Genomic DNA, 24302 nt, shown 5'->3' on the forward strand with positions numbered 1-24302 from the left:
TAATTCACCTTTGAGGTGGAAAAGTTCACGCCCTTGCTCCACATCAGGCAGAGTGGGGATTTGAACCTGGATCTCATGCATACTGGCCTAGTGCTCTAGCCATTGGACTATTGAGTAAAAAAGGCATGGTAGCAGCACCTCCTCCTCTGTTTTTCTTGAGAAAGGGTCAGTCTGGCTTAGGCCCTTAACTCCAGGAGAAAGGTTCACAGCTGTAAATCCCCAGTGGAGGGAGGCACCTATCTCTCTCTGACCTGGATTTAGGTGCCCAACACCCTATGAAGTGTGAGGCTTAGGCCACAACCCTCTCCTTGGTAATTCCTACTAGCTATTTTAGGCAGCTCAGTATGCTTGCTGTCTTTTGTGAATCCCTTTTCTGGCATGTGACCCTCACCAAGCATTGTATAGAGAGCCTGGATGCCTACCTAATGGCTGTGAATTCCATTTAACAACAGGACACATAAACTGTAATACTCAGCATGGATTTCCTTTTTGAATCTAGCCCTTAGAACCTCTAAATCTTTTGAAATGCACTTCAGGGACAATAGTAAACTTTTACAGATTTTTATTCCTGTGTAGAATCAACCTAGCTCTAGGAGAGTGAACTGAATCATGTCTGGCTTGCACATCCACAATATAGTTGTCATCTAATTTCTGGTAACTGGGCCACCTGTGTAAATGCATTGTATTCAAATGATGCCTCAGGTACACTTATATATTCCCACAATAGAACAATTGGATTGCACAGGTGTCAGGGCATAATTTGAGCAAAATGGGGTCGCTCAGGTGTATCTGAGTGCAGTATGTAGCCTGCAAAGTCTTTACTGTTTGTGTTGATGCATGAGCTAAAAAAACTCTGCTTGGCTTTCAGATCCCAAAATGTTTGCAGAGCTGATGGTTACCTGAAAAAATCTGATACAGCATCAGAAGGACACAATAAATGTAAGCTATTTTTACAAATACATTTTTCAGAGCAGAGCTGCATTTTCCCTCAAAGTGGGAATATTCTAGTGGGAATATAAGAAAACCTCCAGATCCCCTGTTCTCTCCAGAAATCATTTTTTTCTGCTGCTAGCTTTGTGTCCTGGTATTATTTCCATATACTAGCAATAATAAAGAGAATCTTTTCTGGGACTGAATAGCTCAAGGTATTTGTACTAGACAATACAGACTTTCTCTTCCAGCACCTTGGTTTGCATCCAGCCTCGATCACTATTGACTGCAACTCATCATTCAATAAGTGATATGAGCTTTGTACTCTCAATCCATTTCCCCACAGGCAAATTTACACATTGTAAACACTACCATCAAAACAAGCACCCTTCTTGGCATCCTCACCAGAAATACCAACAATTAAATGCTCTCTTTTTTTCCCATGTAGAGATTGGTCATCCTCCATGGGGAAAGGAAAAGGTCTTTTCACTATCATATTTACTTGTATCGAAAGCAAGAAAAAACATGTGGCACTTTGCTTTGACTGACAAATATTCAAACTCTATACTCTTCAGAAGTGTGCCTGGTTCCAACACATTTGTGCTACCAAACTAGAAATATATTGCTTGATGACCAAGAGCGTTCTTCTGCCCTTTCTTAATGAATTGCTCATTCTCGTTTGATTATTTCTGAGGATAATATGTTCATCTAATTATTATATTTGATTTAATATGATAGTCAGTATGTCAAATGCATTTGTAGCTCCCCAGAGATATGAAATACTTTAGATGGGGGATATTTTTCAGTGACAAAGAAACAGAAAGAAAAAAAATCTATGAAAGGAAGAAAAGTAAGGCAATAGATATATAAAAAAGACCATTCTTCAGATACTATCCTGGGTAGGCTGAAACCATAAAGCATAGTGATCTGCTTGAAACAGTTGCATGAGTGAGCAGAACAAGAGGAAAAACTTGTTAATTCACAAAGGAACGGTCCCTAATGAAAGGCAATGCAATCTATAGTGATACTGAAAGTTTGGGTTTCAGTCCCAACTATGACTTTAAACAAACTTTCAGATGAGCCCTTTAACTCCAAGTGCCTCAGTTTTTGAGTGCCCAAATCAGTATCGCCAACTCCAAACATTACAGAATGATGAGCCAGGCTCCCCCAAAATCATGAGATTGGTGTAGTAATCATGAGGTTTACAAAATAAATAAATGTGGGGTCCTTTTTCTGAGCTGCCCTCTGAGCTTTGAGGCTGCTCTTGGGCTGGATTTTTCAAGCTTTTTCTCTGCAACCGGGAGGGCTGGACACTCTTATTTTTAAACAGCAGCTGAGACTCTTCTCTCTGGGAGCTGGGGCTTTAAGTCAAACATCAAATGTTGAGAAACTTGTGATACAATCAAGAGAGCTGCCAACCTGAGACCTTGAGGACCCAGCACACAGAGGCAGCCAGCACCCTCTCTCCTCCTGGAATGGGGGTGAGGGGATGCTCAGCTCTCTGACCAGGATTTGAACCTGCACCTCCCACCAGTCAGAGACAGTACAACCTCCCGCTCCAGCGCAGGGCTCTGACTTGCCCAAGGTCTCACAGTACATCGGAAGGGGAGCCTGTGCCCAGCACCCGCAGGAAAGGACCACGCAGACCTGCCTCCTAGCACCAAACACCTTCCTCCCTCATAAGTAGGTCGGCCACGCCCCAACACTCATAAAGATAAATGCGCATGCGCCTCCCCTCCTAGGGGTTGATTCTCGCGCGCGTGCGCCTGCTTCCTCTCATTGGCCGTTTGCTCCGGCTCTCTCGCGGAATGTGGTCTCGCGTCCTTCCCTAGCTCTCGCGAGAGGCGGCGGCTCTGTAAGATGGCGGCGCTGTGTGAGGAGTTCACGCTGTGCGGCCTGATTGCCAGCGCGGGAGCAGGGGCTGGCCAGGGTATCCTGGGGCTGGAGCCCGGCCCGGATTCCGACCGGGTGCTGCTTACCGACCGCGGCCGGACGGCCACCCTCTACAAGGTGATCGCCCCGCCCGGCGGCGGACGTGGCCGCTCTCTCGGGGAAGCCTCGCTCCTCCGTGGGACGGGACCGCGTGAGATCCGCCTGCTTCTTTCCCCTGCACCGCATGCTCGTCGGCAGGGACCCTGTGCGGAGCCCCGCTTTCCCCGGGACGGGGATTCAGTCCCCCGGGCTGGCCTGTCTCGCTGCAGCCCCGTCCTGTATATGCTGGGTAGGGACAGCATGGCAGAGCTCGCCCAGGCTGCTGCCTCCCTGCTCCCGGGCTACCCCAACCCCCGCTGCCGGACACCGAGCGCGGGGTGGGGAAGGGCCATGCAGCCTGCGGGGATGTATCCCTTGCCCTTGTGTCCCTGCTCGGCACTTCTGTTGCTTCAGCTGCTGCAGGAGGCTCTTCTCTCTTCTCTTCTCCCCCCACCCGGGTGCGTGTGCTTTAGCAAAAGTTTCTGTACCCTCTCTTGTCTTCAGGCGCCTGCGGGGCGCTGTGTGTCAGATCTGCGCCCACCCCAAGGCTCGCCTTGCACTCCTGGGACTCGCTATTCTGCATCAGGGCATGGGCTTTTCTAGTCTGATTACCCACCCTCTGATAATAGCCGGTACCTGATGTTTCTGAGGGTAGGGGGGAAAAAACATGTATTTCCTTCAGCCATGCTGCCCTGCAGTATACCTAGCCTCTTGCGCAGCCTTGTAGTTAGCAATGTGGTCAGTTTCTTTGCTAACCCATAGGGAAACAGTCTATCATGAAACCTGATAGTTTGTAACTTTCTATTTTAGAAGGCAGTGCTACAACTGTTTTATCTGACAGTTTTTGATCCTACAGCCTCCATTGCCTGCTGGTCTGAGGAGCAACAAATTGGAAATGAAACCCCACCGTTAAATGACTTTTTACTCTTCAAATAGCTTTCATTTTTAAAAAAAAAGTTGTTGAAGTTAAAGGGTAAAATGTCATAAAAAAATCTTCATTTTATGTTAGAGAGAGATGGTGGTGTGAGGCAATATATTTTATTGGGCCAAACTTCTGTCAGTGGCAAGCTTTCAAGACAAGTTTTTGAGCTTACAGAGAGCTCTTCTTCAGGTCCTGGGACCAACATGGCTACAACACTGCATACAATCATTTCATGTTGACAGAGCAAAATAGAAAAGTTCATCATCATGTTCCTGTTACGCAACTGTCGTTTAGGACAGCAACGAAGCACCTCCATTCCTGTTTGTTTCTGGCAAGTCTTTCAGTGGTTCCCCAGCTGTGCCCCAGATTTTTCAGCTTGGCTTCCACAGCTCTTCCCATGTTGTTTTTGGATGGCCTCGTTTTCACTTGCCTTCAGGTGTCCATCTTATTGCTACTCTGGTGATGGAATCAGTTTCCATCCGAAGCACATGACGAATCCATCTCCAGTGCCTCTTGGCAATGATGGTGCTCAGGTCCTCTGGGCTGCACTGTGCCAGTTGATCTTGGTTTGTGATTGTTTTGGGCCAAAAGATATGGAGAATTTTTCTGAGGCAGGTTGTATGGAATGAAGACAGTTTGGACATTCTCATTCCCAGCATTCTGAACTATAAAGTAGTGTTGAAAGTATACAGCTCTGATAAATCTTGAGTTTGGTTTTGGTGTTGTATTTTGATGATATCCAGACTGTATTTAAGCTCCTGAAGGTGTTCCCATCTTTATTGATTTTGTTCCGGATGTCCTGGCTTGTTCCATCATCCTGGCTGATGGTGCTGCCCAAGTATGTGAATGTTTCTACGTTGGTGAGAACATAATCCTCTATCCGTACTGGTGATGGTGAGGCAATATTAAAGGTCATGAGAGCTGTCTTCTTGCGGTTAATTTTCAGTCCAATTTGCTGGCTGTATGTGTTGACTCAAGTTGTTTGTTCTTGTATATGGTGTTGGCTATGTGATAGGAGAGCAACGTCATCTGCGAAGTCCAGGTCTTCAAGGGATGAAAAGTGTCCATTTAACGCCTCTTGGCATGTCTTCTGTTGTACGCCGCATTACTCAGTCAATGGCAATGTTGAAGAGGATTGCAGACATGACACACCCCTGACGTACTCCTGTTTTGACTTAAAAACTGAGCTCACTGTGATCAGCACTGTATGTAAAGTTGAAACAGAAGCTTTTGATGACGTTGATTATACGGAAAGGAATTCCATATGCCTGCAGAATGCGCCATAGGCTGGTTCTGTGAATGTTATCAAAAGCCTTCTCAAAGTCTATGAAATGTATGTAAAGTTGCCATTGCAGACTCTGCAACTAGACAAGCCTTGAAGAAAAAAGTTTTAGACGCAAAATCCCAGAAGCTAAAGGACAAATACCACAAGCAGTATAGCCAGGCACACCAGGAGGTCAAATGCCTTGTGAGGGCAGACAAATGGAATTATATTGATGATCTGGCAACACAAGCAGAGGATGCAGCTGCTCATGGTGAACAAGGAACCATCTACAAAATGACGCAGCTTATCCATGGTAAACGGCAGACAGCAACAAACACTCTCATCAGGAACAAACAAGGCCACCTACTAACAACCAAAAAAGAACAAGAAATGCACTGGACCGAGCATTTTGAAGAATTGCTGAACAGGAAGCCACCTAAAGAAGAAGCAAACATTCAGGAGGCAGAAGATGATCTTGATATCAACACAGACACCCCAACTCAGGAAGAGATCATTCAAGCCATCAAATCCTGAAAAAATGGGAAAGCTCCTGGCAAGGATAACTTGAATGTAGAATTGTTCAAGGTAAATCCTAAATTAGCAGCATCTATCCTGGCCCCTCTATTTACATCAGTCTAGGAAAAGGAAAAAGTGCCAGATGAGTGGATCAATGGGGTTATAGTGAAGACAGGAGCTGTCAGTGATCGTAATAACTGGCATGGTATCACACTTTTATATGTGGCAAGCAAAGTATTGTATAAGATCATAGTCCAGCATATATCCGAGGCAGTTGATAGCGTTCTCAGAAAAGAGGAAGCTGGTTTTCAGAAAGGGCGTGGATGCATATACCAGATCTTCACTCTACAAAAGCAACGGCAACTCTACATAATTAAGAAAAGTTCAGTGGTACAATAATTCCATTCTCCCATCAATTGTCTCCGTTGTCTGCTTGCTGTAAACTCTTTGGTAGCGGGACTGCCTTTTGCTGTGTGTACAGCCCTGATCTCAGTTGGGATCTTTAGGTGAGGCTGTAATGCTGCTATGATTAACATATGAGTGCAAATCCCAACGTGTGCGAATGTACACAGTACAGAGAGAATCAAAAAGGAAGACAAATTTAACAGTAATGAAAATGGTGGACAACAGCCACATAAACTGGTCAAATGGCATCATAGAACAGAGTTTAAAGCAGGGGTTCTCAAACTGGGGGTCAGGACCCCTCAGGGGGTCACGAGGTTATTATGGGGAGGGAGGGTCACGAGCTGTCAGCCTCCATCATAAGCCCCGCTTAGCATCCTGCATTTATAATAGTGTTTAAATATATAAAAAAAGTTTTTTAATTTATAAGGGGGAGGGTCGCACTCAGAGGCTTGCTGTGTGAAAGGGGTAACCAGTACAAAAGTTTGAGAACCACTGGTTTAAAGAGACAATTTCTCCAATGTTTAAATGATTGTTTCTTGGAACAACTAGTTCTAGAATATTCAAAAAGAGGCAATTCTTCGCTCAGGCTTAGGTAATACTGTCACTTCTTGAATTAGCTTGTGTAGCGGAAACAAAAGAGTAATAGTGAATACAATATAGTTATGGTCAACGTGCTTGGGGCAAACAAGATACCAAAAAGTAACATAGTAACACTAAACTTTAGGAAAAGGAGAAATGAGGTTAGGCAAAAAGACCTTAAACTTAAAAATAACGAAGTTAAATTCTTAGAGGTGACATAAATACTACTTTAATTTTTTTTAAAAAGGCATTGGAAGATATGTGGACTGCTGAACAAAAAGAAAACAAGGAATGCAAGGAATAAACAAGGGTGGCTCACTGCCATGGTTAGTGCAGTTGTTTGAACCAAATGAAAATCCCTCAAAATTTGGAAATCAGACCCTAGGGAAGCTAATAAATAGAAACATAAATAATACATCAGGCAGTGAAAGGGAAATTGCTAAAAATGTAAAAGCAAATGAGATTCTTTAAATATATCAAACAGGAAGTCTGTGAAGTAATTGGTTGGTCTGCAGAATCAGTGAGGCTTAAAAAGGAGGAGGATGTTATTAATGTGAAGTCAGTTAGCTTCTTGGTTTTTGCTCCTGAGGATATTGGGGAGATACCTAACCTGTAGCTGTGCTTTGCTGGTAACTTGCATGAAGTACTATCAGATCAACATACCTGAAGAAAAAAATACTGGAGAAAACTGATAAATTAAAAAGCAATAAGTCAACACCCAGATGGCTTATGTCCAAGACTTCTGAAGACGCTTGAGTATGAAGTGGCTGAGCTTCTAACAAAAATCTGCCATATCTTCTTTTAAAAAGCCACTGTTCCAGAGGGTTGAAGGATAGAAAATGTTATACCTGTATTTTAAAAAGGCTCTAGGAGTGACTTGGGGAACTCATTTCCATTGGAAATTGTTGAGGCCAAGAATTTAACAAGATTCAAAAAGGGACTGGACACTTACATGGTAAACTCTGGATATACTTGATCTCCTAATTAATGATTACAAATTTTGGAAGGGATATCAAGCCTCAGGGTTTAAATCAATTTTTAACTAACAGTGTATATCTATGCTTCAAGCTGAAGGTGTAATTTCCAGCTCAGGTATATGTACATGCACTAGCTTTGATTAAACTAGCATGCTAACTGTAGACACAGGCAACAGAACAGGCTAGCTTCCCAAGTAAGTACCTACGCTCCTAGACAGGATTGTACTCAGGGCGGCTGGCCCGTCCTGCTGCCTGTGCCAGTGCAGTTACGCTTATATTTTTAGCATGCTAGCTCAATCAAAGCTAGCATGTGTATGTTTATGCAAGCTGGAAACTACGTGTTCAGCTCGAAGTGTGGAGACCAGGATGAAACCTAATATGGAAGGAAGACTACCACACATCTGCCTATTATGAGGTTTTTGCATCTTCCTCAGAAGCATCTGGTACTGGTAACATCTGAGCCAGGGCTACATGGACTTTAGGTCTAATCCAGAATGGTAGTTCCTGTGTTCTTTATATAAACTCCATATTCAAGTGGAACTTGATTAGTTTGTGTTTTTGTTTTGACTCATTACCCTCTTTGGAACTATGCTTGCGTCATCTGTGGAAATCTAAATTACTTATTCTCACTTGTCTAGGTTTCGGACCAAAAGCCACTGGGTTGTTGGTCAGTCAAACAAGATCAAACTATCACATGCCCGGCTGTATGTAACTTTGAAACTGGCGAATACATTGCTGTCCATGACAATAAGGTGAGAGCTATTTTCCAGTGTTTGAGAATATAAAGTCTTCTGAGTGAATTACAAGTAATTGATTGTGATTTAGCTATTTGAAGTACTGGAGAAGTGTGGAATTTTTCGGAATAAATGCAGCTATCCTTCTCTTAGGGCTTTTCAAATCCTGGAATGTTCCAGGTTGCACACCATCAGAATTTGGATCAGTCATTGCATTTTTGCGCAGTGGAGTGGATGACATCCAGCACTGGGATTGGACACACATTTGGGGGGGAAAGAGGAGATGCCTTATGTTGAGAACCACATATTCAGTTACTTGCCTTTTGAAAACTTGCAAGTTCTTTCCTATAAAGTCTTTTCATATGATAGACATAAGCATAAGAATAGTTCGGTTAAAATAAATTCTGAAGTAATAATTATTTACGTTGTGAGACTTGCATTAACACCCTGTTGAGATGATTGGGGTAGTTCACATCTTCACATCTCCTGTTCTGCTACCTTATCTCTCTCTGTTCTCGTCTTTTAAATAGGTAACTGAAAATAACCACCGGTTCTGTTTTTCTTTACGCTTCATACACTTTCTCATGCCAATGAATTATATTTAATAACTAATGAACCCTACTATATCTTTCCGGCCTGGGCCCTGACCTGGTAGAGGGTGGCTTTGATCATATCCCCTTCCAACTCCTTTATCGGAATTTTCCTTTTTTTCCTCCCTTTTAGTCTATCCTCATCTGGTTTCTTTTTGTTTTCCTTCAGTCACGCTTCTGTATCTTCTGTTCTCAAAAATCTATCCATCCTCCCTTTCAAATGCAAACTTCTTGCGGTTGTGCTGAATTTCTGCTGTCTTAACTCCTTCAGCTCTTGCCTGGGTCCTCTGGCTGTCCCTCCCACACAAACCGCTTCCTCAAGACTGCTCTCACTAAGGTCACTCCTTGTGAATTCAGAATTCATTCAAAATTTCCTGATATGTTTGCTTTCACTAACAAATATTTCATATGCGAGTCTATGATATACAGTAAATGGACAGTTTCATCATATTTATAAAACCATTTATTTTTTAAAGGTTTTAAGAATATGGAAGGATGAAGATGTTAATTTCGATAAAGTATTTAAAGCAACAGTAAGTTTGTTTTTTGTTTTTTTAATAATAATGTATATTCACTTTAAAATTAGAATTAAGAATTTTTGGAGGGGAGGATGTTAGCTTTGCAGTGAAATGTTGAACATATATTCATTTTTTTTTTCTTCAATTACTTGTCTCCTTAATTTACACTTCCAGTAGTATGGAATATTACGAGTAATTCACCTGTGTGCTTAGGTTTAAAGATCTTCCTGACAAACATTAGACTGAAAGTGGTTAGTAGGACCAGTGATAACTCTTTTTGAAACATAATAGAATTTATAGGTTGTGGAATTTTCTGAATGGGGCCACTGGGATAATTAAATTTCAATACATAAGGTTTCTTCTAGCCTATTGCTGTGAGTAAAAGGTAAATTATTCAACTGAATGGGAGTTTCGGTCAGAAAATTTTATTTGTGTTTTGTATTTCTTTATAGTGAGGTCTGGTTGGTGGATGTGTTGTGCTTTAGCAGTTATATTTAAATTCCTGGTGTCACTTAACTGTTCCGGATTGTAACCTGCCTAATGCGACCCAGAAATGTGATGCTAATTAAGTTGGAACAGATGTTTTACTAGCGATTGCCTCTTTCGGCAGTGAAATGATGATGCATCACAATGTTTCACAAAAGTGGAACTTGCTGGGACTCCATTATGAGGAATTCTGCACTGGCAGCATTCTGTTGCTAGTCAGTTTTTATAAGAAATCTGTAGAAATAAAAAACAAAAAAATCAAATGTACAACAGTTTGGGGGCAATAAATTGTGAATTTAAAATAAACTTTTAAAGAGAACACTTTTTTTTTTCAGTTAACAGCTGAGGTATATCGGATACATTCACTACCCTATACAGAGCCACTTGTGCTTTTCAAAGGAGGTGCTGTGCGAACCTTAGATGCTCTGCTGGCAGCACCACAACAAGAAATTGAAAATGTTATCTCAGATGAAGTCATCAGGTGAGTGATACCATTTTAGGGAACTACCTTCATAATCCAAGGAATTGATGGTCATATGTGAATCAAGGTCTAAGTCTGCTATTGTCTATCTTGTGTGCCCTGAAGTGTGTGTTGCAGAGGTGAGAGCTGCAATCGTATTTAAAAATGTCTTGTGCACTACTATTTTATGGCTATAAGGCTGTATCCTATTAAAATGAGAATATATGTATAAAGGTCTAAATACATAATTTAATGTATTTAGATGACTGAAGTGATGTTGAAGATCACAGTGATAGTCATCCGTTCTATTGGCAGTGCCTCCAGATGTACCTAGAGTTTTGAGTTAAATGTATTTTTAGTTCATTGCCCACTTAAAAATGTTCAATTGTTTTTACTTGTAGCAAGAAATAATCCTACAACTTTCAACTTTTAGGTGGAGTGAAGCTTTCATGGAAACACAACAACCTGTTTTAATTTTTACTACTGAGAAAGTGAGTGGCTTTTTAAAAATTTGTTATAGCAAAATAAATAAATTATAATAGGGTTTAAATCAATTTAGTCTTTCTTTGTATCTCTTGCTTAATTTCATAAATATAAATTTTCATGATGTAAAGTATTTGTTACCTATTTAATTTATATTACAATTGAGTTGTCCTGTAGTGATGAGTGTGACTTAGTTGAAAAATCTACAAAATGTCATCTAGCTTTTCAGTAATAGTGAACTTGTTCTCATTACCCCAGGGATGGGGCAAAATTCAGGACATTTAATTATGGTGGAAAATGTATTGACAACTTAAAAAATAAGTCTTACAGAGGCCTACAACTTTAAAGCCATATTTTTACATACAGTAGAACCTCAGTTATGAGCACCACCTCAGAAATGGGGGTGGTTCGTAATTCTGAACAGAGCATTATGGTTCTTTCAAAAGTTTACAGCTGAATATTGACTTAAAACTTTACTATGCACAAGAAAAATACTGCTTTCCCTTTATTTTTTTTAGTAGTTTAACACAGTTGTCTGTCTGTCTTTGCTGCTGCCCAATTATGTACTTCCGGTTCTAAATAAGTGTTTGGCTGACTGGTCAGTTTGTAACTGAGGTTCTGTTGTAAAAAAAATTATTTACAAAGGTGACCCACTACAAAAATCTCATTTTGGTGGGGAGGGAGGAATTCCTGTGTATTTATCTGAAATACCGTACATGTCTCTACAAAGTGACAATCTCATTGAACTCTACCATTATTTTGCCTCCAAGAAGGGAAACTAGTTTGGGTATTAATCTAGAGAGCAATTAAGATTAAAATCAGAACAGTAGTAGTAGTCTGTATTCCTGAGTCCCTAGGAGCACCACTCATGCTTTGTTTTGAAATCTTAAAATTAAAAACTGGGAAATACTAAGTAAAAGAGAACCCTCATAACTAATTCTTGGTGCTTGGGATGGTGAGGACTCCCCCTGCAAGTTCCTCAGAAATCTTGTTTAGCCAATGAAATGGCTTCTTGAGCGTCACATTTGGTTTATTAACCAGAAAACCTGTATTGGCTCATGTTAATAGCCTCTTCTGACTCCTTCATATGCACTGTTGATTAGTGCCTGAAAGTGATTCTCTGATATTTTGGCTTTTTCATTAACTTGTTTTTATCTTCCCTGTAAATCCATTTGTATTGCATTAGTTCATAATGTCACTTAAACCTGCATGAATTTTACAAACTGTTTCATGTGAGTTGTTTGTGCAACATGTCCAGTTAAGAGTTTAGGTTCATAACTCTAAATGGCTTGTATGGCAGTTCACTACTGCTAGTCTGTAACAATAATATCTGTAGCATGTCCCTGTTTTGTAAATGAAATAGCAGTAAACTAATTTTTTTTTTTAGAATGGGAATTATTTTGTGTATGTGCAGAAGGTTAACCCAGATATCCTACACAAATACAAGCTTGAACAAGAAGAATCATCCCATCCACTGAGTTTTACAGCATATACAAAAAACAAGATTCTCACACTCCTGTGTTTGTGTAAGTCTTATTTTATGATGGATGTAACTGGTTGAAACTTGTAAACTAACAACTACAGCTGTTTGTGAATTGCTGTTGTCTAATATAACTTTTTTTGGTATTAAATTTTGTGTAGTAGTAATTAAAACTTTTTTTTAAGCATTTTCTTGTTCTGATGGCTGGAAAGTCTTATACCTGATCATGCTATGCGTTGCACAATGAGATGTCTTTAAGAAAGTTCTGCATTTGAACTCTCTTCTGAACTTACTGCATTGTGATTAAAGTTGGTCCATTTAGGTTAGCTTTTCATGTGCAGATTTTATAATGGTCTTAGATGTACATATGAAGCTTTAGAAAAATGCAGAGGCATGGTTTGACACAATCATTAACTTAAAATGTAGTGTCACTTTTCTCTTCTGATAGATTCTAATGGATGTGTGTATAAGATGTCACTGCAACAAAGTGTCCCAGAGGAAGAGCAAATTCTGTCCAAGTCACTACTGCTCAAAATTGTAGTGTCTGACACTGTTCTAAAAAGAGCTTCATTAGCCATCCTTGATATAGATCATGTTGCAGTATTGGGATGTTTGGATTCTCCACCTAATATTGCCAAAGGTAACTTTGAAGTGACTTGTTTTGTTTAACTTCTAAGACAAAATTTAAGTTGGCCACATAGACCAGTTGGTGGATTATTTTTATGGTCTCTTCACAGGAAAGAATGATCTTGGGTTGGAATTTCTAATCGGGGAATTTACAACTTTTTTCAGAGACCCAATTATTTAGTGGGGATGGTAAAGAAACTAAATTTCAGACAGAATGCTAGTTTACTGTTGGAAACTATTGTAGTACAGTTAATTATACAACTGAGTGGTTTGCAATCTACATTTACTGAAATAATGCCTCTAATGGATTGTAATTGTAAATAGTAGTGACAAACCCAAGACTAGAAACTACTTTTGCTATTGAATTTCACTCTCTAAACTGCAGTATTTCTACACTGTTTTTGAAAATTGTATGAAAATATAGTGGGAGATAACCCTCAAATATTTTACAACTTGTTCGTAATTTCAGCATACAAAAAGAGAATTATCTACTTCTTCTGCAAATAAACTGGCCGGGAAATGAAGTTTGCCCCAGGACTGAAATTCTAAGTTTCCAAAACATTTTCTGTCCTGAATCAGGATGAAAAGTCAAATTTTACTCCTGGGGGAATTGTGTCACTGCACGTGTGCAGAATTTATGTCCCCCACAGATTTCTTTGCTTCCCTGCAGAAAAATTACTTCTAATGGGGAAGCAAAGGGAAGCGCAAGAGTGGTCACACACCCCTCCCCAGCAGCACAGATGGGTTGGTTCAGGCACACAAACCAGCTACTAGAGATGTAAATCACTGCCAGGGCCGCAGGGGCAGGCTGGGCAGTCGTGCATGAGAGAGAGAGAGAGAGGGATACTCTGTCCCTATTGCTCACTATTGCGGCACACTCAGCGTGGAGGGGCAGGGCTTCGGTGTGTTCCTTAGGAGGTAGGTGTGGGGCAGGCTTTGTTCCCTTAGGTAGAGCAGAATGTAACAGCCTGCCTGCACAGTGAATTGTTCCCATTGTCTTTGTTAATTCCTCCAGGAGTATAAAACAGGTGTAAAAGTTTTAAGGCTCCTCTACATTGCCAGAGTGGTGTAAAGGACAGTATAGCCTTATAAATGCTTACGGTGCTTTAGTCATTAGGAAACTTTTTCAGTCCAAAAATTTGGACCAGTTCTATCAAAATGTGCTTCATGAACTGTTTGCTGCTGACTTTTCTGGAGATGGTCAGTAGCCAATATAAATCGTGAGTTTGATTCCCCAGCCCTCACTTGCTCTTCAGTTGCCTATGATGTAACACTGAGCATATGGCTGCATATATTTGTTGACTAATAACTAGAAATAAAGCGTCAAACCTGGCCACATTACTATTGGGTAATGAGGTTTGGGGATTTTCTCCAATGCTCCCCACTCCCATGCGCCAGCCATTGTATTGTAGTTTAAATAAATTACCGAATTAATTGAAACCAGAGTGATTATATTGCATTATTCTGACAAATAAAATGAGGAATTTTTTAAAATATTGTGCGCAGAATCTTTAATTTTTTGGCACAGAATTCCCCTAGGAATAAAATATGAAGCTTTTCGCAAGACTGAATTTCCAAAATATTTTTGTTTTTGGCTGTGCTGAAATGCAAGGCAGCCAGGAACAAGTCTATGGTTCTGAAATCAAATATATTCCCTGCGATCGTCAGGTGCTGGCCTGGCTGGTTTGGCCAGACTGGAAAGCAGGACATTCTAGCAGGAAAACTGCCCCATTTGACTTGCCAAAATCACTTTTGCTGTTCCTTAGTGCTGGGTGCATTATATGCATCCTGAAATGCAATTTCATTTTATTTTGGGAAGTGCCTCTCTGTAACTGAAGACTACAGAGAAATGTTATGTCTGTCGCTTTGAACGCTCAATATATCCAGTTTTTTCCTTTTTCTGTAGAGTGCCTATCTATATGGAATACAAAATTTCAAACATTGCAAACTTCAAAAGAACTACCACAGGGAACCTCAGGACAAGTAAGCTGTAATTCAGTGTTTGATATCTATGGTACTGTAGGCTTCAATCTAACAAACTTGGCATTTCTATTTCACTGTAGAAATGAGTACATACAACTGGGGAGGGGCAGAATGTTTCGTTTAAGCCATGGTAAGAGAAACAGTAGAAGTTTTTGAGCAGCGTAAAATAATAAACACTTTAAAATGCTCAACTCTTGAGGCAAACTTCAGGCAAGATGGGCTTATGCAATAAAACTGTGACAGGGCTATCTAAAAGGTAGGTTTTTTAAATCCTAAATTGATTGTTTTGAAAGTCCACTAGGAGGCACTTAGTCTGCCCAAAAATAAAGCTTTTGTCTCATTCACACTGCTTGATCAATGATGCTAAGACTCAGTTGGAGTTTTAGTCGAGGGTAAGGGTAGATGGAAAGAAACAACTTACTGAGATGTTTTAAAAAAAATATATTGATTTGAATGGATTTTTGTGCAGAAGTCCAAATTAGCTTCTGTACTTCATCTGTTAATTAACAATGTACTTAATATTTTGTAGTTGTGGTGTTATGGAGAGAAATTTTTTTTAACACATGGGAAGGTGCTAACTGTAATCGTATACAAGTGTGAAACTTCATCCTTGGCAGCTGCTGTTGGAAAACTCAAGGATACTCAAACCTCAGGTAAGAGTTCAATTATAAATATTATTCAGTGAATACTTGCAATTTCAGCATACAACCTACCACTAAAATTCTGTTGAAAAACTTCATAGAAAAAACAGGATCAGTCTTACAGTAAAATAGCTGAACAGTAGCTTAACTTTGCTTTCTGTTCCTTTGCAAAAAACTTTATTGAAATGTGCATAATACATTACCTGTAGTATCGATGCACTGAAACAGAGCATCCTAACATGCCTGGGTGATGGGGGGGAGATGGTGTTTATGAACTGTGAATTTCCTTACAATATATTTAACAACATTAAGCATTCACTTACTGCATATTTTTTGTAGAGGAATAACATGACTGTCCCCCATGCTGCTAAACTGTTGTATGTTGTGCTAGTTAAACCTTTACTACTACTACTACTACTACTACTATTAATAAACCTGTACTTACGCAGTTTTTTAGGTGGAAGCTTTTTTAAAGCATCTTTACATACAGTGCTGGTTGTTTGGGTGTTTTTTGTTTTTTTCTTCCCCTTAATACAAATTCCATTATTTTCAGACTTCATATGATAGTCTTTTGCCTAGGGGTAGTTCTTGGCACAGCCTTTTCTGAAAATAGGGTATTGTGGAGTCAGCTTAACACCAGTCATACTGTTGCACCTGTAAAATACTGTTGAAAGTACTTATCTAATTCATCCTAGACTTTAGAATAAAGTCCAAGATAGATTTCAGAGCAGCTGGTGTATTTGTATCTTGACTGATACAGCAGTTGCGTTAACCTTATTTTCTAGGAAAACATTTTTATTTTAATGCTGATCTTAAACTTTATTTTAGTTTTATTCACAAGATGCATGGAATTGGAAACAAATTTTATATTGACAGGGAATGACTCAATATTTTAAATTGCTTTAGAGTTAGAAGATTCCCTACTGCTATTAGAGAGATGATAGAATTAACTTGCTTCCATTCTTTGCGTGAATGCACTCTTGTAACTTTTTGTATAGGTTTAATATAACTTTTTGTGATTGCACAGGCATGAGAACGGTGTCTTCATATGTGAATTGGAATATGCTTCAAGAAGAAGATCTGGCATCTCCACGTGCACAGCAATCTGTAACTGCTAAAACTGAATCCAAGAGAACTGTAAGTTTCAGGGTTGTCTTTTCCTTGGTTGTCTTTGCATTATAAGTAAAGCTACGATTATGTCACGGAATCCGTGACTTCCATTGACCTCCATGACCTTTTCTGCCCTGGGGCTGGAGCTCCCAGCCAGCCCTGCCCTCGCAACTCCCAGCCCTCAAGCTGGTGGGGAGACCCTGTGGCACTGCTCAGCCGCAAGCAGCGGATCCCTGTGGCACCCACACACTGAAGCAGTGGGGTACCCAGGAGCCTCAGCAGCAGTGGGTGCTGAATCCACCTACCCCTTTTGTCAGGGATATATTTAGTGAAAGTCAAGGACAGGTCACAGGCTGCCGTGAATTTCTGTTTGTTGCCCGTGATCTGTCTGTGACTTTTAATAAAAGTATGCATGACACAAACTTTAGTCTTAATTATGAGTGCATGTATTTTCAAAACTTCAGGGTTGGCTCTGGCAGATAACTGTTTGTTTCTAAAACTGTGATCGGACGTCTCAACATTGTTCGGCTGGTGACCTCAAGCCAGTGGTGTCCAAACGTTTCCTGTTGTCGTCTTTCCCACCGCCCCCCTCCCTCCAGTAATGGAATCTGTCTATGCCCCTCCTCTATCCTTTTAAAGTTGGCTCGGCCGAGGAGCTTTGGCTGAAGCAGTGCTGGGGGGTGGAGAGGGAATGAGGGGAGAGTGGTGGCCAGGGGCGAAGTTGGAGCAGGGGCGGCATGGTGCTTTCCGCCTCGGGTGCGGGCTGGCATGGGCTCTGCCATGCACCCCCCCCTTTGAGCTTTCCTCCACACATCCCTATGGGGGTGTGCCCCACAGTTTGGGTAACACTGCCTTAAACCCTACATACTACTTCTACAACACACAAATAGCACATTCATGCTGTTCCTAGTTATTTTGATTGAAAATTTATCATTTTTGTCCAGGCTTTGAGGGTAACTTCGATTTATTTTTTTTTCCTTAAATTACAGTTAAGGTCGAGAAGGAACAATGTTGCAAAAGTGCAGCGAGACACCCTTACAGTTGAACAGCTTTTATCAGATATAAAGGTAAGTAACTAAAATATCCTTAGCTCATATTTTACTAACCTATTAGAATATCTCAAAATAAGTCAACCCAAATGGCCGATCGAGTTCTGTCATTCCCCCTCTTCCTTTCCTGTCCTCGTAGCTTGATACATGTATACTTGTAAGAATTAGCCATATTGGAGATCAAACCATCAGTGTATATAACTATTCTGCAAAAAGAATTGCTCACGCATAATACTAATGATATTAAAGCTAGCTCTTTCAACAAAGCTTCAGGAACGTAGTGTACAGCGTCTGAATAATTTAAATATTATAAATGTAGCCTTGCACAAAGATGGAGGTCTTAAATTTAAAGGCAATAGACATTCTGAAGTAAATGGTGAGACTTAGAAAAAAGATTCTGACTGAACTCTAGACTTGTAACTTTTTGGAACTTTTTTTGTCTGGAATATTTACATTTGTTTTGATTTAAATAAGACATCTATATGGAGGCATGAGGCACCCTGACAATTAATATTCCAACATAAAACCCTTCTTCCCAAATCTTCATACCTGAGTTTCTTGATACAATGTGAAACAAGCTACTTAATTTTAAAAAGTAGTCTGAAGGTGAAGTCTGTCCTATAATCACTTCCAAAATAAGATAATTAAACTTAATACCTGTATCAACAATAATGATTTTTCACTATAGCACATCAATTTAGAAACAAGTTAAGCAACATCCTGGTGCAGTTTTGAGAATTGCTGAACTAAATTTAATTGTATTTAAACTTATAAAAGTAAACCTGAGCTGACTAGTCAGCAACATCGCTGCATAGTCTGATTAATTCCTGGAAATTGTTGCAAATGGTGTGTGATCAAAAGTGCTTCCCCGCTTGTTTGAAAGTTCATGGCTGCTTTGGTATATGCAACACATTAATTGAAAAAATATTGTTGTTCAAGCAATCCTAGTGCTGTAACTCAAGTTATTTGATTGGAAATTGAGTAAAGATCTCTGCAAATATTATAGTAACTAATGAGAAAAGTTACTGAGTAAGGATTGAAATGAGACCACTCTCATCTGATTATTAAGGGTATAATTTTCAGTTCTAGATTAGATCTTTTGGTCATTATGACAAGGCTGTCAAAAGGGGTAATCTTAAAATCTTAGCTTTACCACCACCATATCAGAAGGGAAAGTCATCTTAGTTTGCAGGGAAGAAGAGCCCTGTGTCACTTGTAAGCTTTTGTCTTTCACCAACAGAAGTTGGTCCAATAAAAGATATATCACCCACCTTGTCTCTCTAATATCCTGGGGCCAACACGTCTACATCTACATTGCATGTTATTATCTGCAGTCTGAAGTTTTCTTTTTCTCCATTTTAGTCTAATCAGTAACAATATGCTAATCTTGTATTTCTAACACTTTTTTGAATTGGATAATGTTACTTTTAGGATTCTTCTCAGAATGATATTGAAGAGGAATTGAGGCAGTTCTTGTCAAATGCACAGATGTCAGATTTCCAAGCTACAGTTGGATACGTTATAACAGGTCTCATGAACAGGTGTAAAACAGAGCCAACATTTTACCCTCGAAATTGCCTGGTGCAGTTAATCCAGACACAAGGACTCTCTTACAGGTGAATATTAAGTGTTTAAGTCCAGTTTTTGAAAGTGACTAAGCTGTTTATGTGAAGTTTTGAAAGTGTTACTTATGGTCGAAATGTGGAGACCTTTACCAGAAAAAGTGATTATTTTATGATTTGCTGTTCTCACAGGAAGACCTGTAGGATTTCTGTCGCAAATATCAATTTTGGTACCTCTTATAGCACTTTTCATCAGTAGATCTCAAAGCACTTCATTTTTTAAAAATATTTATCATTCTCATCCCTATGAAGTAGGGCAGTACTGTGATCCCATTTTTTACAGATGTAGGAACTGAGGCACAGAGAGGCTAAGTGACTTGCCCAGTGTGGGTCTGTGGCAGAGCAGGGAGTTGAACGTGGGTCTCCCAAGTTCTAAACTAGTGCCCTAACCACTGGACAATACTGCTGCACCTTCATCTAAAAGAAGGTTAACGCTTCAGTAGTTCACATGTGGTCGAAATGTGGGGACTAACTTCTTTATTCTGCCTTAGTTTGTGCCCAGACTTAATGGCAGTTGCCTTGGAGAAGACAGATGTGCATTTGTTGCAACTCTGTCTACAGCAATTTCCTGATGTTCCTGAAGCAGTTACCTGTGCTTGCTTGAAGGCTTTCTTAAGGTAAGCGGGAAGCTGGTAATATATTTCCCTTCTGTTAGTCTAGTTTTTACCTGAAGACTTGGTTTCAATACATTCCTAAGAATCATTTTAGCATTCTAAGCATTTTTTTTACAGATGAAGAGTTAAACAATATTTTAAGAACCTTCAGGAACCTGAAATTGTATTTATTCTTGAATTTTTACTCACCATCTTGTTGGTCAGCAAATTACTTCATTAGCCTAAATTGATGCCAGGCTTGTGTGTCTCCTCTCCTAGGACACACTATTGGCATTAGCTTTGTTTCCACTAAAACTGGACGCCCCTCTTGCTTTGATAGCTTCTTAAGATGGAAAGCTTAGTCAGTTTTGCCTATACACCATGCTTTTTATGTAACTCACCATGGTTTTTCACCATTACAAAAAATGCTGAACTATTGTCTTTCTTTTAATATTCTCTCAGATGGTATATTGCTAAGACAAACCAAAGCATAAAGCCAGGCCAAAAAAAAAGATTGAATAGCAGCCCTGAAAATCCCCAGAATACTTGGAGCCATCCATCTGCAGATTCATTTAAATGCAATAAGTCTTTTGTCTCAGTATCTTCTCCACACTAGCTAGTTACAAGTGTAACAGAAAATTGTAAATGCACTTGTTTCTTAAGTGTGGCATAAGTTATGTATGTTCTGCAGTCCCCAGACACAGATGAGAGGTTAAAGGGAACACTTTGCTGCTCTTGGTTTTGAGTGGCCTGTGATGTATTTTACCAGGGCCTGTCTTATGTTGGTTTAGCTTGTTCCTGTAAACTTAAATGGTAAGCTAAATCAATATAGAACAGTGATAAATTAATTTTAATGTCCACACACAATTTAACTAAATGTTTAGTTTTAACTAAACATAACCTTTTGTTAAACTGGCTTCTTTACACACAAAGTTGTGCCCTTAATACTAAAATTCTACCTTCTATCTGTGCAAGATGCCTATTGACTATAACAATTCTATAAACTATTTGGATTGCCAAAAGTTACTATCCATGGAGACTAACTCGTTCTTTAAAAATTTCAAAATGGCAAACTGTGGTGTTCATATTAGCAGCTAATTGCCTGTCAACTGCCTGCATGCTAAATGTTGGAATAATTATAAACATTTTAAGGAACAAAACACATAGCTTTATATAATGCCATATGATCAAAACAAACTTAGATTATAACCTTCTTTAAACTAGTCCATAATAGAATGGCTGGTGACACGGTAACTTAAACTTGTGGTGCTAGAATCAGTACACGTTTTATAAATATTAAGTCAAATAATTTAACTGGATTTTCTCTTGTTCTTTCATCTGTATTGTATGCTTCAAAGTGCTAATAGACTATTTTGGTATAAAAAGATTGATAGTGTTGCCTGTGCAGAGAATATACAAACATAAACATTTAATAGTCTGTCCATGGAATGACCCTTCCTTCTTATAGCATCAATGATGACAGCCTTCAAGGAATAAATGTGAATTTAGATTCAGTAATCAGTTACATCGATATTACGCCCAATGATCAAGTAGAAAAAAAAAGTGAAACTGTACAGAATGGCTTCAGTTCTGAACTGATGGAGGACAGCTGTGATGTTCAGTTAACACACAAGTCCCATGTGATGTACACTGAAGAATTATGCCCTGTTGGACCACAAAAGGCAGCACTGTTGTATCCTTTGATGCATATATGCCCTCTTAATTTTGTTACCTCATGAATTATCTCTAGTTTGATTAAAATACAGGCTGTAAAATAAGTGGTGCTTACTATTATCATTGTTCCAAAGTCTGTCTTAACCTCTTGTTAATCATAAAAAGCTTGTCAGTTGTGATAAATTGGTCATAACTACACAAAAAGTAATAAGGCAGTCTTCATATTCATCCTGTAAAATAAGTGATACTTAATTTTGATTTACATTTACTTTTTGTATACAATTTCATGTTGCAATAATAAGTTTTGGTATAAAATGTTAGCTTCACAGAAAGAAAACTTGGTATTAAGTGTTTGGCTGGCAAAGGCACCCTTAACTATGTAACTACAGTACTTCTAAGAAAATTGAATCCATTTAAAAAATAAATAAAAAAAATGCTAGTCTCAGTGACCTGAGACTAACTTATATCACGGTAGAAGCCCAAAGACTAGGAAGAAGAATATTCAGAAACCAAAACAGCACTTCTCCCTAAAAGTGTAGAATAACAAAATTTAAGATCCACTGAATCTTCATAGAAATGACAATTCTTGAAACTGTATTTCCTGAATAATCCTACACAGAAATGCCATTCTCCATTCAGCATACAGTGAAACGTTTCTCTTGCCTCATCTGAAAGACCTTTCAGCTCAGCAAGTTGTTGTAAGCATGCTATACTACTTAGAACTAAATATCAGTTTAGCTCTAACTATAAATCAGAAAACTACTTTTTTTTTAATGATGGATTCTAAGTTGCATAAACTTATTTTTCATGTATTGGTTTAAGATATCAAATAAGAATTAAAAATGGTATTAAGTGTTCTGAAGCTAAATTCTCAGTCTCTCTAAAAATGAGATCAATACTTTACAATTAACAAATAATGAAGTCTTTTTCCTTTCCCTTATATTGTGTGCTGATACAGTATATTAAAATTTACAAATAGGGGCATGTTTGGGGGGGAAATAGCTAAGAATCTGGTATAGCAGTCTGACTCTATTTTTCTTCTAGCTGTTTCTCCGGTATTTGCAGTACCTGTATATAAAGTGCAGTGAAAAAGTTAGTATGAATTTTCCTGGCATGCGCTCTCCAACCATAAACCAGGTGAGAAGATAGCAGCATTAAATATTACCCTAAATTTGGTAATGGCATAATCTTGTAGTTTAGATCAGTGTATTGTATTGCATTTATTCATTACATGCTAACAGATTAATATCTCTAAAGTGGCTTGGAAAAAGACACATTCCCCAAGATAAGGGGTTTCATTTTACATCACTAGAAATTTAAACTTTCAATACAAATGTCCTGTTCAACCTTTGAACTTGTAATCTGTTAAGCAGATGATGTTAGATATCCATAAACTATAATTATGGTAATGCTGATTTGTCTTGTTTGTTCAGATTATGGACTGGATGTGCCTGTTACTAGATGCTCATTTTACAGTTGTGGTGATGCTACCAGAAGCAAAAGGATTACTTTTTAGCTTGCATAAGTTTGTGAGAGCACAAGTAAGTTACACTTCCTATAATACTGCACTAATTTGAGTATGGATTTAGTATCCGAGTGGCACGTGAGATATAAAAATACAGTCAACTCAATCATACACATTTGTTCTTCTCTACTCATGCTTTGTCCTTTGTGTCAAATTTCTACAGTCTTCCATCTACTACAGGCCCAGAAATGACAGTATTGCAGTGGTTCTGTGTTTGTAGTTTGAACAGCTTTGAGATCCTTCAGGATGAGTGTGTCATATAAATGTGCCTTTTTTTTCACTGTTTTCACATATGAAAAGCATTCCATAAGCTTTGTATTATAAACATCTTAATTTTTCTTCTTAGGTACGATTTCACTCAGAACTCAACAAGATAGAAGGAAGTTTGCAAGAGCTGCAAAGAATAAAACACCAAAAAGACTTTGGCTTATATTCTATTGAAATGTTGGAACTGGTTTGAATTTGATATGTATTCTTCATAAACTTATTTTTTATTTAATCCCTTCTCTGACGAGGATTTATTTCCTCTTCATAATGGGTTGTGAGCTTTCTGTGCAGGGTAACTGGTTCCCTCTGTAGCTATATTGAGGGATACAAGTTTGAGGCTAATGTATAAAGCTCTCCCATTTTCACTGGATGACCTATTGAAGACCCCACATGACATCAGAATAATCATACTAGGAAAATATACTCCCAGTAACACTCTAAAATGTGACTTGATTTTATGCAAACTTGATTATATATTGGTAAAATATCTTCATAAATAGGGTCTTGACAGGCACTTTCTTCGACAAGATGACAGTATTATACTGTGCAAGAATTGTTCATCAGTATGAGCGAAATTATAGTATGGAATCTTTGTTCTAAACATTTAGGTTTGTGTAGAAGGTCATTTTAACACTATCTGCCTGGTTCCCCTATATGTATTATACTGGAAGTAAGATTTATCACAAAGTGCGCAAAACAGATTATATTTAGGGAGTAAGAATAACTACTTTCAGTTGGTCCTTAACATTGGGCAAATTTACTTTTCCAAAAGATGAAGAATAAGGAGTTTGTCAATTAGCACTTCCCTATCAGAGTGTAAACCTGAAGAGAAACTCTGTTCTCTCCTCTATTATCAGTAGGTGAAATGGCATTGTCCTGCTGAACAAATATTCTTT

The 24302-nt window shown here is 39.0% G+C and overlaps 1 protein-coding gene across 1 annotated transcript; it reads left to right on the plus strand.

Moving 5' to 3' along the window:
• The first annotated feature begins 2783 nt into the window (after positions 1-2783).
• Positions 2784-23638, plus strand: NOL11 (nucleolar protein 11). Its single transcript, XM_077833419.1, has 18 exons — positions 2784-2940; positions 8203-8316; positions 9365-9421; positions 10228-10373; positions 10786-10843; positions 12223-12361; positions 12764-12955; positions 14849-14925; positions 15455-15578; positions 16594-16703; positions 17666-17743; positions 19157-19341; positions 19839-19964; positions 21409-21633; positions 22234-22312; positions 22659-22751; positions 23048-23155; positions 23486-23638. The coding sequence occupies exons 1-18, from the start codon at positions 2791-2793 to the stop codon at positions 23597-23599; spliced, it is 2175 nt and encodes a 724-aa protein (XP_077689545.1). The 5' UTR covers positions 2784-2790; the 3' UTR covers positions 23600-23638.
• Positions 23639-24302: the final 664 nt, after the last annotated feature.

Source organism: Eretmochelys imbricata, chromosome 14, assembly GCF_965152235.1.
Source record: "Eretmochelys imbricata isolate rEreImb1 chromosome 14, rEreImb1.hap1, whole genome shotgun sequence".
Classification (NCBI taxonomy): domain Eukaryota; kingdom Metazoa; phylum Chordata; order Testudines; family Cheloniidae; genus Eretmochelys; species Eretmochelys imbricata.

What these genes read in the sequence shown, in the direction of transcription:
- NOL11 (XM_077833419.1), top strand. Translation starts at nt 2,791, where the DNA reads ATGGCGGCGCTGTGTGAGGAGTTCACGCTGTGCGGCCTGATTGCCAGC. An exon ending in TGCTTGAAGGCTTTCTTAAG is followed by an intron (nt 19,965 to 21,408) that starts GTAAGCGGGAAG and finishes TCCTTCTTATAG; the next exon opens with CATCAATGATGACAGCCTTC. An exon ending in TTTCAGCTCAGCAAGTTGTT is followed by an intron (nt 22,313 to 22,658) that starts GTAAGCATGCTA and finishes TTTTTCTTCTAG; the next exon opens with CTGTTTCTCCGGTATTTGCA.